Below are 17,969 nucleotides of genomic sequence, written 5' to 3' on the forward strand. Positions count from 1 at the left end.
CCAAACTGAATTTCTCTTAAACTGTGAATTTTGAAATTCTGAATATTCCTCTGAGATCTTTGCAAAGAAAAACATACATTTGGCTAATTACTTTAATGTAAGCTGAAAGGCATTAGTTGTAAACCAAAGATCCTAGCAATTAGCAAAATGACTGGTGTCATCTTACTCTTTTTGTGGTTCTTCTGGAATGGCCTCAGCAGCATCGCAACATGTTTTTTTCAGGTTAATTTGAGCTGACATCCTGATTCTCCATGCCAGCCTCTCTATCAGAGCCCACATGGGAGGTGCCAGTAAGGCTGCAACACAATCGTCAGTCTTAATGACATGATTACCGCAAAAATTATTGTCACCGAGACAAATGCGTGGGCAACACTGACGCCATATCTGCAGCCTATCCATAGCTGGATACAAAGGCCTAACCATCTGTAATATGTTTGATGTCGAAATAAAACAGGCACTTAGCATAATTTGGTGAATCAAACCTGTTTACACTGAAGGCAGTGGAAGGACATGACCGCCCCGTGTAATATAATTCATGAATGAGATGTACTCCTGGCTTTACGGTGCAGCCGTATGACTTAGAGGTTAGAATGTGATAATATGGATGGGTATCTCAGGCGCAGCAGCTGGAGACATCTGGGAGACAGATTGCATGTTTGATTTGGGCGGGTATGTCCCAGGCTGTGGGCCATGATTGATACTGTGTATATATAAACAATTTGGGGTTTCAAGTATGTATGGAAGTGTTTTTCTATCATGAACTACATTGAATGTTGATATATGGTTGTTTTTTTGTCAGATTGCTAAAAAGAATTAGGCCCTGTTTACAAAACAACACTCGTGGGAGAAAACAACTAAATATTTCATCAAAAGTGCCTTTCGTTTAGATGGCAACAGCGTTTTTTGGGGCTTAAAAACTAAAAAAAGTGAAACCGCCCATCAAGAGTGGAAATCTTAAAAACGCTCCACCGTCGCATTCCTGTCTAAAGGGTAAAAAACGCAAAAGTCTGCACTTGGTGGTGTTGTGTAGCAGTGCTTCACACTACCACCTAGCCCACTGGCGTGCATACTACATCGAATTTCACACACATTTGCGTCACCGCATGCACACAGATTTCCCCCTAAAAACGCTTGTTTAAACGCGGAATAATAAGTGAGAGCGCAACACCACTTTTGCATTTTCTCTTCAGATCGTTTCCGTCTAAACATAGCCTTAGTCTTTGATTAATGTGTCACAGTGCTGTGTTGTGAGCTGACATTTCACATATTGAATGAGCACTAGTCAAGTTACGAGCACTTCTTGGGCAGAATTGAGACAGGCAGCTTGTAGACTTCTCTCCTTAGACTCTTCTGGACAATTAACAAACAAAACTCAGTGTGCGAAGATGTGCATTTATCTTATAGTATTCCATTAACACTGTAATTCCTCCTAAGCACATTTCTACAACAAAACATCACACCCAAAGCATAAAGAAATTAATGCGTCATAGTGTAGTAGTGCACTTTCCAAACTCCAGTTTAAAAAAGCAGTATTTCAGTTGATATTCAGACCTTGTCTCTGACCCTCTGCATGTGCCCAACAATATGAGTCACCCCCTATTCATTTCAAAGCGGGCTGGTGCCGTGAGTAGGGCTCTCACACTGATGTGAGATTGCAGCAGAAGGCGCCCACTGAGGCTGACCTTTCCATGTGTTGACCATTTGCTGACCATTGTGAGGTAAACATATTCTGATAGCTAATCGCTGTGCCTCAACAATAAAAACAATGCTTGAACATTCTATTTGGTTCCCAATCTACTTCCTCTGCATTAAGATAACATATGGAATGTTAAAAAGGAAGTCTTGTGGGGCCAACTATGATGCTGATAATGGAACTCTCTTGAAAGGGTCCATAAAGTTGGATCATGTAACTGAAATGGGGCATGGCAAAGGGGGCGATGAATTGGATGTGAAACTGACACAGGGGCTCGTAGATCTCAGGGACCTGTGAGCATCTGCTTTGTAAACAAATGACTTGGCCCACGATTTGCAAATGTGGTTTCAGCCTATGGAGGGGAAAAAAATCTCGTAGTGAGGCATGAATTTTTTTTATTGGCTGAATCGTGGCTGGCTTTCGTGAAAAAAAAAACTGCTTCCCGACCCATAAGTAAAGTGCCAGCCCGTTTAATTTGCCTTTCCACATAGGTCAATTGAATGTGCGAAGGTATGGAAATAGGCCTGTCCCAAGCTCATCCAGAAATCTCAAGCTGTGTGCAGATATTGTTCAATGTTAATTTCTACTGTGCTCTCCGAACATACATTAAGGCTGCATTGTATGTACAGTATGTTGCATGCAAAAGTTCATAATGGTATGACTGGCTATCCTGCTCACATGGCAGGATTTATGTCTCCATGGACCAAGGCAACATTTTTAACATGGTTCACTCCCGTAATTTGTCTTCATCTAATGCTTTGCTGGCATTCCACAGACGTGCTTCCTGCTGCTGCTTCCTTGTGGTAGCGTGAGATGCTCACATGTTCGTCTCAGTGCATGATAAACACAGTATGAATTCACGATTCCTTTGGGAAAGAGGGGCTTAAATATTAACACAAACTGAGACATACATTTCCCCTTCTGGAAAAATTCTGCACCAGAGACAGTGCCAGTTAAAAGTACACTGTTATATACCTTGGAGGATTTCAGCAATTTCCTGCAGAATGCCAGCAAGGGCTGCTTGTTGTGTGAAAAACAATGCTTGCATGGTCTTCAGCCGTGAAGTGCATTGTTCAGCTCTAAATTTTATTTAGTCTGCGTTTACCTTGCACAAAGTCTTCTCATCTCTCAAGCTGCAGCTCATTCACTACTTTCCGTGAACAATCACAGCATTTTGTGGTTACCGGCAGGGTGGCCTTGGAATTTTCCAAAGAAGGAAAATAGCTAGCTGTGATAAACATAGCACTTTTCAGCTGAGTGCAATGGTGTTCGATCTGAAAACGTTTTCCTTCTTCCCGCCATCTCTTGCTCTGATCTGTTAACATCATTGTGGCAGTTAGGCGACAAAGACGTCTTTTACACCTCCGCAGTAGGAATTGGCAGCAGAATTCTGAAATGCCAATCTTCGAAAGAACTCGCGCAACAGTTTGAAGCAAATCATAATAATTATGTCCATCACTACGGTCCTAAAATAGGATTCTACGAACACTTAGACATCACATAGTAATGTGAGAAACTGCAAAAGCTCATTCTGACCTGGAGAGTATGCCATTACCCACTGGAGTCTCATGCAATGTCATTGATTTATTTCTGTAAGTCGATCAAGGAGGAGGATAATATTTATATCCATGCTCCAGTGGTGCTAAATCTTTGCATGGGCTGAATATCTCTGTTTTTCATGAGGTGTAGGTTAAGATGATGTTTTTCCTCTCTCTTTCACCATAGGGTGAGAGCAGCCACAAGTCACAGCTGGACTGCAGCTGGGGAAGCATCTGGTGCCGCCAGTCTGGCGATGATGGGGAGGGTTCCTGGCACCGTGATTTGGTGGACAAACATAAACAAAAATCACATTGCCAGGGATTTCCACCCCTTCATTGCTTTCCAGGTGTGTGTGAGAGGAGGACACTCACTGTTGGCATCGACGTGTCCTTCTCCCCTCGCACATCGCCACACACCCCTCGGACTCTCTTGGACGTCGGAGCAAGTGGCATGACGAGGACAAAAAGGTTGCGCTGCTCTAAATGAATATGGAGAAGGTCACACATTTGGAGATTCGAAAGATACCAGGCTGAAGCTACGGTCCTATAAACCCAAGCCCAAATAGATCTGTCAGCTGCCAAACACGCTTATTTGCATTATATGAGAATTGAATTTTACAGATGTGAGATTTGGGTAAATAACAAAATTTAATCCGTAGGAGTACAGAATGACTGTGAAAAAGGTCTGGTATTTCTCAGCGACGGGTACTCCTCACTAGATTTACTATTGAATGAGCGCAAGCTATTATGCTGTGCAGCATAGTGTGGAGTTTATGGAACAGGCAGCAAAGATTGTGATGAGTGCGCAATGCCTGCCCTCCATTCACAAAATATTACTTTAGCCAGCTCCACATCACCACCCACAACCCATCCACAATCACACTCAACTGTACAGCATAAGCAGCCGATCTGTGCATTACAGCTGGTGTAACACTCTCTCCCCAGTATCTCTATAGGTCACAATACATCCTATAACATCACTTGCTAAAGGCACAGAGCTTAGCTGATTGGTGAGCATTGATCCCTAAAACATACTGTTCACAGTGGCTAAGTTCAGTGCCTGAAGTGAAATAGTTGATAGGATGTTAAGAGGCCCAGCTGGAGAGCCGTTCGCCTCATTGTAAAAGAAGAAGGCAGAGTTAATCACAGGGCTGCATGAAGCCCACTCACTGATGTGGGCTCGGCGTCAGCAGCGGCGGGCTGCGCACATTTTCTTATAAAGACCCAAGGAATGCTCTGCAAATGTCAAGCCAGTTGCGGCATGCAGTGGGCCCGTCCCCTTCAGTCAGTGCCCAGCCTTGAACGAGGCCATTCATTTATGGGGATAAAAAAGGACACACCCCACTTTTCCTTTCTGGAGTGTGCATGGCATTCTCTGACTAATGGATCGAGCTTGATGCACAGCAGCTTCATTTTGTGATGGAGTTGCCTATTTCTGCTGCACCACCAGTCGCACAAAGACAGTTCAAGACAGAATAAACATGCGTATGTTTTGTATGCACACCCTGCCTTTTCCCTGCCCATCTCTGTCTCTGTGAAAGCCTCTCTGAATCATTTTGTTGTCATTACCTCACCTAGCGATACCACCCTGCATTTTTGTACACGCATGACACATCCCATTTAATGTTTCAAAAATAATTGTTCAGCAGCCTGTACAAAGGGCCTTTGGTTCACTTGCCTCTGTTTTTCATCCTGAGCTCAGAGGGCTGTGTGTGAATCCACCGTGAACCGGGTTATGACCTTCTGTGCCTACTGAACTGGTATCAGTGTGTCCTCAAAATACTGGCTCAGTTCAGCAGGAACAGGAGTGCGGCCCACTGCTTCCACATCAGTCCCGCCACTCATCACCGGCCGGAGTGCCGCACGACCACTGCAAGCAGCCGCAGAAAGGTCAGCCGAGTTCAGCTATTTGCTTGGCTGAGGGCCAGCGAGGTTCAAATCAAATCGTAATTGGCTGCTCCAATCTGAGCATTCCATTTGGCGGTTATAACCCCTAGACATAAAGGACAGTTCTTATAGACACGGCCCTGATAAGAACATGAATATTTGAATTGAATATTTGATTAGGTGTGTGTCGGGGACTCAGAGCTGGGATGTGGGCTGTGATGATTTAGCTGCAAACTTCTTCACAAGGCCTTTTTAAGATCACATCAGTAGTTTTATGAGAGCACAAACAGGCGTGATTTGAGAGACATCTCAGACCTAGCAAGGAACTGAAGGTCTTTGTGGTCTTTGTGGAATAATCCTTTGGTCAATGTTTGCATAATTGTTCTTCACCCAATTTTCAAAAAACTGGAATGTCTGCAATGTGACCATGTTTTTATGATAAAGATTATGTCAAATTACTGGTGGTGAACTTCAGATAAACTTTTCTTGAATTGACTCTCGTCCAATTTTCTCTCAGTACAATTTTCTTGAGTAAAACAAAACATTTTAAATTTGCAGTGTATCAGTGTTGTCAAATTAATTCCCCCCAGGTATATTCAATTAAGTAAGAGTCATGAGTATTACCATCTATGGTCATATTTCACATTACTTCTTTCATACTTTCTGCCGTGTATTTATTTTCTTCTCTTCTCTCTCTTAATTGCGCTGTTACAATTCACTGCATGCTCAGTTGGCTTGGCTCATCATCTGTCTCATCTGCTATAAGTGCATCTGCCAGCCTCTACTTTTCACAAGACAATTGGAGACTTTCAGGTGATTCGGATGATTTGATTCGATCCAGAAAAGAGGGACAAGAACAATAAGTCCACTTTTGTACCTTTTGGGCCAGATTTATGGTTTGGTTAAAATCCCTTTCATGCAGTAACTTTCTAGTGTCTGTTTCACATTTCACCACTGGAGAGGGGAACAGTGAAGCCACTTCTGGTGGTTTAAGTGAAAGCCCAAGGTTACTTCATACCCACATCACTCCCTCAAGCTCACTAGCATATTAGATCAGTCAGAGAGGAAAGTTCAAAGGATATCAGACATCTTCAGCTCAGCCATCAGTTTCATGCTTTGTGATAATCTTCAGTCCCTCTTTCAATTTAAATGTGCACCATCCTAATCTATCTTTTATGCTATGTGTGTGTGTGTGTGTTCAGCTCTGCTGTCCACCTCTTGAAGCCTGCTGGTTTACAATCTGAAAGTGCTGTCTTCGTTTGCACATTTTAAGCTGTACTGCTGGTCTCAAGCTCCATACCTCCCTTATCCTTCTCCCGGTCTTGCACATCACTCCTACTTCCTTGCACTAGACCTGCACCAGACCTGCCTCCTCCAGCCATTTGCATTTAAGCCCTCTGACTCCAATATTGACTCATCAACAAGCCTCATCTCCTGAGTTCCAGCCCCACCCACCCCCAGTCTCCAGCCCTCCACACCTCTGTGTCAACAGGTCAACAGCTGCTGGGAAGTGGGAACGGCTACCAACATTAACAGCTCTCATGAAGGTTATCATGTCAACACAAGGCTGAGTCCGCCTCATTTGCCAGCTACCTCCCTCCTTTTGAGCTCTTCATGTTAGCACCAGTGCTGACCCCACCCATCTGGATTCTGGCCACTGTTTCCACCTTTTGCTTGCCAGCAACGGTTCTACCATCCTATTTTGTTTGTCCTCTTGCAGACATCACTGGCAGCAGGCTGTTCTTTTCATCACAAGACGACCCAAAGATGACAGAACAGTGACGGGGAGCACTCATCAGTGCTGCCATCAGCTTCAGGTCTTCTCTGCCCTCTGCCCTTCCTGAGAACAGCCTCTATCTGCAACATCACTTCTCTGAAGAAACCGTGACAGATGGTTCTAACCTGTCTCTTATCTTCTCGTGTCCATCTCCTCTCTTTCACCCCCCATTTCCTCCCATAACGACCACATCATTGTACCACCCACCCTTTCCATCTACCAGTAACCACAGTCTTACCACTCCCTCCCTGCTGTCTGCACCAGTGGCTTCATCACCTTTGCCTCCCTACCACCTGTGAACCATTGCTGTCCTGACTTACCCTTTCCCTATTTCATGTCTTCATGATGCTCTACAGATTGACCTGGAGGAACTTTATAATTATATTAAGCTCTGAGCCGACAGGCATATGAGTGCTTTTGACTTTGCTGTATTTTTCCATTCCAGTATGTGAACTTTTGTATTTTCATTCTTCTTGAAAACAGATTAATTAAATATTAAACTGATCCTTGGCTAGTGTTATTCTTCCTCGTCTTTTCACTCAGTCGTGTTAGTTGAATGAGTTTAAAAATATGTGCACTAAGTTCATTCACTTGTCTCTACAAGCAGCTGAGTCATGCTCTGAAACAACTTTTTGTGGTCCCATTCATCCACAGCATAGGCTATTCAAGCCCTACATTCATGCAAGCCATTCAGTCTAAGTTTTCCATCTTGGGCTGTTTCTCATATTAACCTCATTGTTTTCTAAGGTACACTGTGCAAGTCTTCACCTTAATACAACCTTTATGAAGCCAATTTGATGGTAAACAAACTTGTAGGGGAATCGTTCACCTAGCATAGCCATACAGCATAGCTGTCAAGTCACTAACAAGAGAACCGGCCATGCAACTTCAAGAATAGACCTGAAGCCATCTCGCAAGAATTGTGAAACATTACCTTGTTAGTAGATATAGCTCTTTGGAGATAGTTTTTGCCTGTTGTTAATCCTTCGCCTCCACAACAAAAGCATGTTCATTGTACACGGGGAACAAACCACGAGAAGTAGGCTAGTTACAATGGCAGAGTAAAATATAGATATCGTGACTCTAGGGGGAACTCTACGGTCGCCAAAAATACCTGGAACTGCATAATATAGGCTACCTTTAAGGTCCTTCTTTGAGATTCTGTAACATCGCAAGTGCTATAGGCCTACCATTCATATTAATTGAGCATATGAAGTAATATTATGGTTGTCATCAAAGATGGGCAGTAGGCTACAGTATGCTATGAATTTGAAATACGTATTTCAAATACAAAATAATATTTTGTAATTTGTATTTTATTTGGTTGAAGAAAATGGCTTCATATTTTGTATCAAAATACTTTATAGGTGTGTATTTTATAGCCTACTACAACTAGAGTTGCTGTGATAAGAATATTGAACTTCAGGAAGATGATCCAGTGCAAGATAAGGTGGTTGCTCACACACACAATACACTCAAGTTTCTTTAGAACTTTAGTCATCAATTTCTTGAGAACACATGGAATGTGTTTGCCCTGCAGCATTGCTCAAAAAGTTGCGCCAAGTATTGCCTAAACCAACACGATGAAAAAATCATATTTATGCCTCTTGACATTGACCATTTAGGGACCGTTCGTTATTTATAAACGGGGTCACCGGAGGGATTTTGAGTGCTTCAATCAAAAGTTGCATGACCCTCCCCTGCCTGCAAGAAAATGATCAACGACCCTCCAGCAGCCTTTTCAAAAAAGACATGACCCTCCCTGGCCAATTGTCGATACCTTCCACCCACGTTATAAAGCGCTATGTAGCCTAAACCCACCCTCTGCTTTCTGATCTTACACATCACACTTCACCAAGATGGTGGCCATCTCTAGGCTTCCTCAGTCATTGTAAAGTTGCCGAAGCTGAACATTATCCAAAACTCAATTTCTCAGACGAACGTCAATTTGGGAGCTTGCTACACTCCTTCCTTCTCAAATGACTTGAAAAGGCCGTTTGCACAATTTCACAAATAATCACAGGGACCGAAAAATACCTAACATGCCAACTTTTTCCGGGTTTAGGCCTATCATTTTAACTTTTCCCCGCTGTCTTGCCGTTTTAATATTTTCCCGTAGAATATCCCATATTACTGTAATACTCTCATAACATTAGTCCTGCATTCTGGCCTGTTTCTGTGTTGTCCTGTTGTTACCCCTTGCCCTTCCAGAGAAATAGATGTATTCAAATCATCGTTTTGCTTGCTTGAATGCGAACTCAGAGTGATGTTAACCTACAGGCCTATTTAAGTTAACGACGTGGTTGTCGTGAAAGCACGATTCATTGGCGCTTGCAGTGTTCGGCCGTAGGCTATGTCTACGTGCGCACCTGCCAGGCTAAGAGCCAAAGAAATCCCCCTGTATATTCACTCCAAGTTGGTCTACCATAACTTACCAACTCTACACTGTAGACCATAAACTGGCTATTTCTATGACCAATGTATTTGTTCAACTTTATGAAGCAGAATTACGCACTGCTACTTGGAACGTAACACATTTTGCAGGAGAGAGAATGACAGCGATTAACAAATTGCACTTGTTGCTGGTTACCAATAAATATGGCCTACTATATATTTTTTTGCAAACAGAAAGGATGGAGACAGCAATGCTAGAGATGGGCAGGAACAAGGTCAATTGGTAGAAATGCTTGTCAAAACGTTAGGACCTGGATGTGTGGATGAATGAAGCACAAGTATGCTTTATAAGCATGCACACTGTTTAAAGTTGGGCTAGGCTACACGGTAAACTACAAGTAAACCAAAGTTAAATTTAGCTTTTTTAGGGCTGGATAAAGTTGACCAAATGGATATAGGCTGTTAGGCGTGAAATAAAGTAGGCTACTTTGTTGCTCCAACCCTTCCAACGTTAATGGAGACGGATGTTGACATTTTCCCAGATTTTTGTGAGAAACCGGAAATCTCCCTTATTTTCATTGTTCAATGTTGACAGAGCTATGGAACGAAAGAGAACGTTATGGCGACAGAAATCAACAATCAAACAAGCCACTTTGATGTTTTGCTGTTTTCATTAATACAAAAGATGGGTGACCCCCCCTCCTAGACAAAAAAAAGTTAGGTGACCCTCCCCTCAACATAGAATAAAAAGACATGACCCTCCCCTATTTTCCTCCGGTGACCCTGTTTATAAATAACGAACGGTCCCTTAGTGCTTACACAGTACCCTAGTTAAAAACTAATTAAAAGGGTCATCATCCTTCCTGATCAACGGCATTCCACAGTGCAATATCAAGCAATCTGGGCATGCATTTACAATGTCAGAGACTTGTCTCCATTTTGTTAGCCTGGCTAACGCCACCACTTCTCAATGAGACTGGTCTGGGAACCAAACGTTCATTTTCTCGTATTTGAAAAAAATGCCCAGATCCGTTTATTGGGTGCCACGGATGTCTATCAAATGCGTCTGTGCATAGCTCATCATCGTCTTGCTTTCCCCCCTGTTCTGTGATTGGTTCCCTATCTCAGGCGAAAATTTGCTCCATGGTCTCCAGGCCATGCCTCCAATTGCGTGCAGTGAGATTTTCAAATGCACGCTTGGTGTCACCCCTCGAATTGGGCCATTACATTATTCGGGGCCAGACCCTTAATCTTTCTAGATTACCAGGGTCTGGAATCTCCAGGCTACTGATAGAGTATTTAGGCTATGAGATGTAACAGGCAGGTCAGCATAGTTGATCTGTTGACATTTGTAGGTTTATGACACGCCTTGTAGGCCGAGAAAAGCTGAGAATGATCAATTCATAACACCCTAGCAATATGCTAGATATAGCATTGGGTCTTGAAATATTAACAGGAATCCATATAAATTGAATAATCATGTTATTTTATCCAATATTAGTTGTACAGATGTATAGTCCATCTTATACACACCAATTGAATTGAAATAGTAATTGCAAAGATTTATATTTTTGTGTATTCCATATTTAGTGTAGTCATTCCATATCAGAACCCCTGAAGTACAATTCAAATGCAAGCATGAAACGTATTACTTTTCATTTCACTTTTCATAACCAAAATTATGTTTCTACACAAAGGGGTTCATAGACAGTAGGCATTTGATTGTCAGTATGCATTTTGGATAACCAAGTACTATGGTGAGTTTCCATGAGCATACCTTGGCAAATAATGGTCTAAAGTACTCATATTGTCATTCTAGAACTAGAGGGCTGAAATGTGGTGAGTTCATAGATGCTTGTTATCCGGCAGAAAGAAAAAAACTATATTCTAGTCTCTGTAACTCTGTGTCAGTACATCACACAGTTCTTCTGATTGTTTTCCAAGAAACTACAGTGTCTTAGCTTTCCAAAGAGGTCAAGCATTTGATTATAGACCAAACTAGGTGGGAACAGTGGCCTCTGAAGCAGGCGCTGTGCAATTTCAGGCAAAACCTGGAAATTTTTATTGAGAATTAAGCTGCTAACTCAAGTCACTAAGGTCAGTGAATATATAAGGACTAGTTTCTGATTGTGCCACATTAATACATCTGTTTACCACAAGTCAACTCCTTCAAACATTGAAAAATATGATATCTGTTGAGCAAATGCTTCCCTTGCTCAAACGGTTCCAGGAAGGTAATAAGATAAAGGAGAGGGACTTCAGACCAGTTCCTTATTTTAGTTTCCATAGCAATGTCAGACCGCCCTTCTTGTTCTCCTTGATGCTGACCAGACTGCGTGATGTGGCTGTTTTATGTTGTTGTTATGTTGATTGTCTTTTGTTGTCCACATCACTCTTCAATCAGGGTCTTTCTGGTCCAGGCCATGGCTGTGGGCAGCCTTTATAATTAAATTAAGCTAAGCAATACCATCTGTGCAATAAAACAACAAAGCTGTGTGAAGGGATCACTATGGCCTCTGTCCTCTGTTGGCTATCCCAGGTCACATCATGACAAAGCTCCACAGTAGAGACCAATCCAGTTTTTACTTTAGGTGTGTCTTTGTTTCAGATTTACCTGTTAATCCTGTACTAAGTGAACTTCTTAGTGACCAATTATATGTGTTTTTACTTGGAATATACCGCTGTCACAATGATATTTTGAAATTTTACATTATCTATTGATACTTGCAGCAGAAAGCAGAAGTAGATTTCACACTCAGATTTATACAGCTGTCTGTGCTCTGTTGTTATTCAGGTAGGTCTGTGCACTAACATAATATCCTAATGTCCACTGAGAAAACAATTTACTAAATGTTTCATTTACTTGAAACAATCAAGATATTCAGTGTACAAAGAACCTCTATATCACTGTGACCTCTTTTTGATTTCCTGAGAGAAACGTTTTAGTTCATGATTGTTAAAGTAACATATTCACCATGTCAAGGGCTGCTTCAAGGTACATGTAAACTTTTCACAATGAAATACCATTTACAAAATCATACCATTCCAAAAATATTCTGTCATTATTTCTATGTATTCCCTTTTAGAAAAAAATCACGCTTGTGATATAAAGCCTTGTGAGTCTTGTGATATGTGATCACAGAAAAAGTGTGTCTGTGGTGTCAGTGGTTATTCAATCACTGTATACCACATTTATACATACTGTGCGCTCTGTAGCTGGAGGAGCCAAACAGCAGTACAGCTTGTACTGACTGCCAAACAGCAGTACATGTCAAACTGACTGCCTAGACCTGGCGAGCTGGGGACTGTCCGCACTCAGACAGTACATCACTATCTGGTGCTACACACCTGGAGGCTATGCACAGTAATTAAAGAGGGCACAGCTGTGTCTGCACGCAACAGCTATTAACCCACTGCACCTCAAAAAAACAACAAGATAGAAATAGGTGTGAGAGGGTGGGAAAGAGGCAACATTTTCCAATGGATCAGCTTTTGACACATTAAATATCATATTTTATATAACCAGTGGCCCTCAACAAGAACTTTTTGCTGGTGGAATTTGCTGGTTGTCCCCCGACATGAGTTGGGCTGTTGCCAGAGTTCAAGATGAGAGGTTTATCTACTTTAACAGTCAAAAATGTAGCCTGTGTGTGCTGTGTGGAACACATTGAAGTCTGTGCTAGCAACCACTTGTTTGCATGATAAACAGTCTACACACAGACAGCCTGTTTTTGAAGAGTCTCATTAATGCTTTATGCGGAAAATATGCAATGTGATTTAATGCAATTTTCTGTTTGGCTTTGTGAACTTTTGGCACAAGATGTTATGCATGTTTGATCCTTCAAAAACGCTCTGGATTATGAATACGTTCCTTGAAGAGAAGAATATTGCATTAACCCTGCACACTCTCCATAGTAACGCTTTGCTCCGAGAGAAAAACCTTGAGGAGCAGATTTGAATCACCTCCATCTCAACTATTCTGACCTCCATCTGGAAACAAAAAAGAGGCATATGATTAAAGGCAATAAATCATGTCTCCATGCTAGGGCAAATCAATCACATGGAGAGAGAGGTGGGGAGTTTCTGCTGCCTGTTCTCACACCTCATCTGGCGCCAAACAGCAGCGCTGGTGTGGTGTGGCCCGGCTGGAGCAGGGTGCACCCTGTCACCCGTATCATGAGACATCCCTTTCATCTGCAGCAGGGATTTTTCATTGTCTCCCCTCATCGATTATCCATGGTGCTGCCCGGTGAGTGATCCATCAGAGTGATTTATGACAGCTGTTTCGCCCACAGCTCGACCTCACAGGCCATGTGACTGTTCAAGAAATGGCCACGAGGTGGGACCATGATTGGAGAAGAACCTGGGAAATTGAGAACAGTGGTAACCCCTCAGAACCCTTCAGTTTGTGTAGATGTTGGTGTAATGATCTTCTTCTCATGTCTTCTTCTAGACGCACTGTCACCAATTGCCACAATGTAAGATTATCATCCCCCTTAGGATGTGACATTGTTGTACTTTACATCTCTTTACATTAGTTAATAACAACACCTTGCTGAGAGGAGTGACACTAATGAAGTCAAAGTACTCCTAACTTGTATACAAGCATACCAGCAAATAGACTGCTTTGCAACCGAAGATGAAAAGCATTAGTGGGAGGCCAAACGCTCAAGTAGGCTATAAGCTAGTCTGTTTGCTCCGGGCATGACTATCTCAAGGGCAGGGGACATAAATACCATTGCTGAGTTTATGCAAAGCATGCAGTGTTTTGGGGACTTTGACCTTAAGTCAGCATCTGAGGCAAGATGGCATCTCCCTGAAGACAACCACTTTTATTTTTACTGAACAACTGAGTGCAGGGTTGCAGGAAGTCTGCGTACACCTGGGCATTTCTGAAGTAGCACTCTCTAATGCTGAGTAAAGGACTGTACCTGTACTTTTCTTCAGCAGAACAGTTGTCTGCTTGAATGTCTCCACCCTGAGTTCACTTGGTGTAACTTACTGTGGGAAGGTGAGGAATTTGGGCTTAGTAAGGAACTCCATTTATGACTGCGCCATGTGAGTAAATCAAAATAACATTAAATGAAGCCATTACATCTTTATCTTACAATCCACAAAAAACTTTATTATACAAAAATACAGAACCATTAAAAACAGTAACTCTCTTTGACTGTTTTGTTACAAAATACATTGATGTGCAAGTTGTAAATGCAGTTCACAGTTCTGCATTCTAATCACATTTAATACTTAAGTGATATACAAAAACTATAGAAAAAAATAAAATTTTGCCAGTTAAAATCTTTTTTTATATGTTATGTATGTGTATACAGTACATACATATCCCTGCTTACATGAAAGTATGTTGAAATAGGACTAAATTCTAAACGAACATTGCAGCATAATGAAAGCATGTTCAGCACAGGCTGACAATAAATCAGATGCTGCAAGTGCAATAGTACAGTGCAATAAACATCTTAGCCAAACACCGGCTCTCAACTGCTCTAACAGTTAGTTTTTGTCATTTTTTTTGTGGTGAGCTGGTTTCTTTCATTTTATGAATAACAGACAGTCAGGTGGAAAAAGCAAAGGCTTTGCAACCCTTCAGTTCCGGAGAAGTGCTGAATTTGCAGTGCGCTTGGGTGGAGCTGCCACAAAGGTGTATCCTGTGGTTTACTCCACTGTGTTTCTGTGCACTGCGGTCTAACCACTTGACACAGACAGGCAAGAGGTGGTTGTGCTCAGACGCATCTTTCTGGGTTTGGGCGTGGGGCTGGTGCTCATGCTTCTCACCTTGCTGAAGCTGTTCCGCAGGCTGTCATGCCGGCTGCCGGACGTGCTGCCCGTCTCCTTGGACATGAAGGTCTTGGGGTCGATCAGGCCCGTCCACAGGCAGCAGCAGCACAGGATGCTGGCGATGGCCTTGCGCAGCTCCATGCTGCCCAGCGAGTAGATGATGGGGTTCAGGGCGGAGTTGAGCACGGCCATGGCGATGACCCAGTCGGAGCCAAACAGGAGGCGGCAGTCGCGCGACGAGCAGAAGAAGTCCACCAGCAGAAGGAAGAAGAGCGGGCCCCAGCACAGGCTGAAGACGCCCACGATGGTGATGACCGTCTTCAGCAGTCGCATATAGCGTCCGCGGCCTCGCTGAGAGATCGACTGCGTGCTCTTCCTCACGTGCAGGAAGATGGCGCTGTAGAGCACACCGATGGCCAGCAGGATGAAGAAGAAGAGGATGAGGGCGAAGAGGATGTAGCTCTTAGAGTAGAGGGGCAGGAGGGTGGAGCAGCGCTCCAGGTTGCACATGCAGTTCCACCCCAGCAGGGGTAGAAAGCCGAGGGCACACGCCAGCACCCAGCACAGCAACACCGTGGTGTAGATGCGGCACGTCTTCTTGCCCGACTTCTGGTGCAAGGGCTTCAGCATGGTCGTGTAGCGCTCCACGGCGATCAGCAGCAGGCTGAAGATGGATGCGGCCAGCGCCACGAATAGCAGCCCCTCGCGAAACAACCAGAGCGCCGGGCTCAGCTCAAAGGTGCGGCTGCCCGACATGCACAGGTTGACCACGTAGGCCACGCCAGCCAGCAGGTCACTGAGGGTGATGTTGGCGATGCAGATGTAGACCCAGCGGCTGCGCAGCCGGATGCGGAAGAGCACAGCCATCAGCACCACCAGGTTCTCCAGGATAATGCAGATGCTGATGAACAGGAAGCTGGCCGTGGTCACGCTGATCCCGCCCTGCCGTGGCTGCCGGTGCTGCAGCCGGCCCGTGTAGTTGTAGTGCTGCAGGATGACGCTGGAGTTGTCCGAGCCGTACATGGAGGGGCAGGCGCTGCGGGAGTAGAGGGCCTCCATACTGGTGCTGAAGCTGCAGTGAAACTCCTGGAGTAGGATCTTTTTTCTAGTCGTGACTCAGGCTATCACTCGACCTCCCGCAACCAGACACAAATGCGACCTGATTATCTGGCAAAAATAGCCTGACACAAAAAGAAAGGGTGTTTGTTAGGCTGTATTTCTTTCTTTCTTCAGAAAAATATATTTTTTTGATGATAAACTGCATTTTTTTCAGTTTTTTTGTTAAGTTTGAGGAAAAATGTAGAGCGCCTGAGTAGAGAGCCTTGAATAGTCAATCACACCCTTAACAGCCATGCGTACTTAAATACCACTCTAGTTTCACTACTCTAAGTGACTTGGCAAACTCACAGGGGATTTAAATGCGTGGCACATGTGAAGATGTGAAGTGCAGTAAAGCAAAACGTCACAATTTTTTTTTTTTTAAACTGGTAATGCATAAAAGAACACAAAATATTTACCACATAGGCCTACTATTTAATAAAAATGTGTTTTGCATTGGACACACAAGGTCAGATTAATTATATCCCTGTAAAACCCTTAAACAGCTGAAGAACTAAAAAGAAATCTCATATGCACACAAAATTCACACAAATCATCTACAATAAAATACATATCATAAAAAATCATGATTATTTACTACAGTTAAAGAGTATTTTTTAGGAAGAAGAACTGGTACTACAATGACTGCCTTGAGCCGTTTCACTCACCTCTGCAGAGATGCTACATGCAGATGGGTATCCCCTCCCTCTGAGCGTGTGCGGATGTTTTGCGAGTAAAAAGGCTGGGAGGAAGGAAGCTTTGTGACCGTCTGCAGGTTGGCACACCCTATACGGGAAAAAGACCATGATGCAAGCCCTTTCAGAGAGTCTGTGATTGTGCCATAGACAGATGACAACAATTAAAATGGTCAATATCCTTGTAGAATAATATTTTTATGTCAAATATTAATAATAAAACAATCATTTGGATATATACTCTATAAGGTACTATGTTTTTAAATGTGTGTGCATATGTTTTTTACATATTTGGATGCATTGTAAGTATTTCATTACATGCACATGCTACATCCATATAGTATATAAATAAGGGCTACATCCCACATGTTTTATGTTAATTTATTATTTTGCAAGAAGTATTTTGCTACTAAATCTCTATTATGCCATCAGTCGTCTTACAAAAGCCTCAATTTGAAATTTGCTTTGCTCAATCTTTCTCAGAAACAAAACGGGAAGCACCACTCCCTTTCTACAAATTTCGTGTTCACACACTGATGAGCCATCTCAGCTTTCTCAGATCGTTTCACACAGCTGCAAACGTACAGTAGGCCACAGACCATATGAGCCATTTAAATCTATTTTCCACACCCCACATGATCAGGCTATTTATAAGTGTAAGATTGAGTGAGATTCATACCTCTTTTATGCACTTTAAATTATTCCCATGATGAGTAACATCACCTCATATACATATCACCTTGTTGTCATCATTTATAGGTATATTTCACACTTTTTGAAGTGATGATATTCCCTGATCTGCAAACTGTACACTTTACATACTACAGAAACAATTAGGTGACCATTAGGTGACCTACATTTTGATGGGGGTGGTCTTGATTTTTAGAACGGATTACTAACACTACTTCCCCTTTTGTCTACAACGTTGGCCACACTTAACTATTTTAACTTTGAGAGGCCAAAATTTGAAAGATCCATTTTCCTTTACACCATGTCTTCAATACCTCTAAATCAAGAAAAAGAAACGCCTATTCTAGATTGACTGCAATGACAGAGGAATATGTAGCCACATCCTGTTTTTAACACCCATAACT

At 42.7% G+C, this 17,969-nt stretch overlaps 1 protein-coding gene across 1 annotated transcript; it reads right to left on the minus strand.

Moving 5' to 3' along the window:
• Nucleotides 1-14,406: 14,406 nt before the first annotated feature.
• s1pr4 (sphingosine-1-phosphate receptor 4) lies at nucleotides 14,407-16,919 on the minus strand. The gene is made up of 2 exons (XM_048252976.1): nucleotides 16,849-16,919; nucleotides 14,407-16,263 (listed from the first exon to the last, which is right to left on the minus strand). The coding sequence occupies exon 2, from the start codon at nucleotides 16,139-16,141 to the stop codon at nucleotides 14,990-14,992; it is 1,152 nt and encodes a 383-aa protein (XP_048108933.1). The 5' UTR covers nucleotides 16,142-16,263; nucleotides 16,849-16,919; the 3' UTR covers nucleotides 14,407-14,989.
• Nucleotides 16,920-17,969: the final 1,050 nt, after the last annotated feature.

The sequence above is a fragment of the Alosa alosa genome, chromosome 9, assembly GCF_017589495.1.
Source record: "Alosa alosa isolate M-15738 ecotype Scorff River chromosome 9, AALO_Geno_1.1, whole genome shotgun sequence".
NCBI lineage: Eukaryota > Metazoa > Chordata > Actinopteri > Clupeiformes > Clupeidae > Alosa > Alosa alosa.

Bases quoted from the DNA above. Each gene is read 5' to 3' on its own strand.
- s1pr4 (XM_048252976.1), bottom strand. From the start codon at position 16,141: ATGGAGGCCCTCTACTCCCGCAGCGCCTGCCCCTCCATGTACGGCTCG.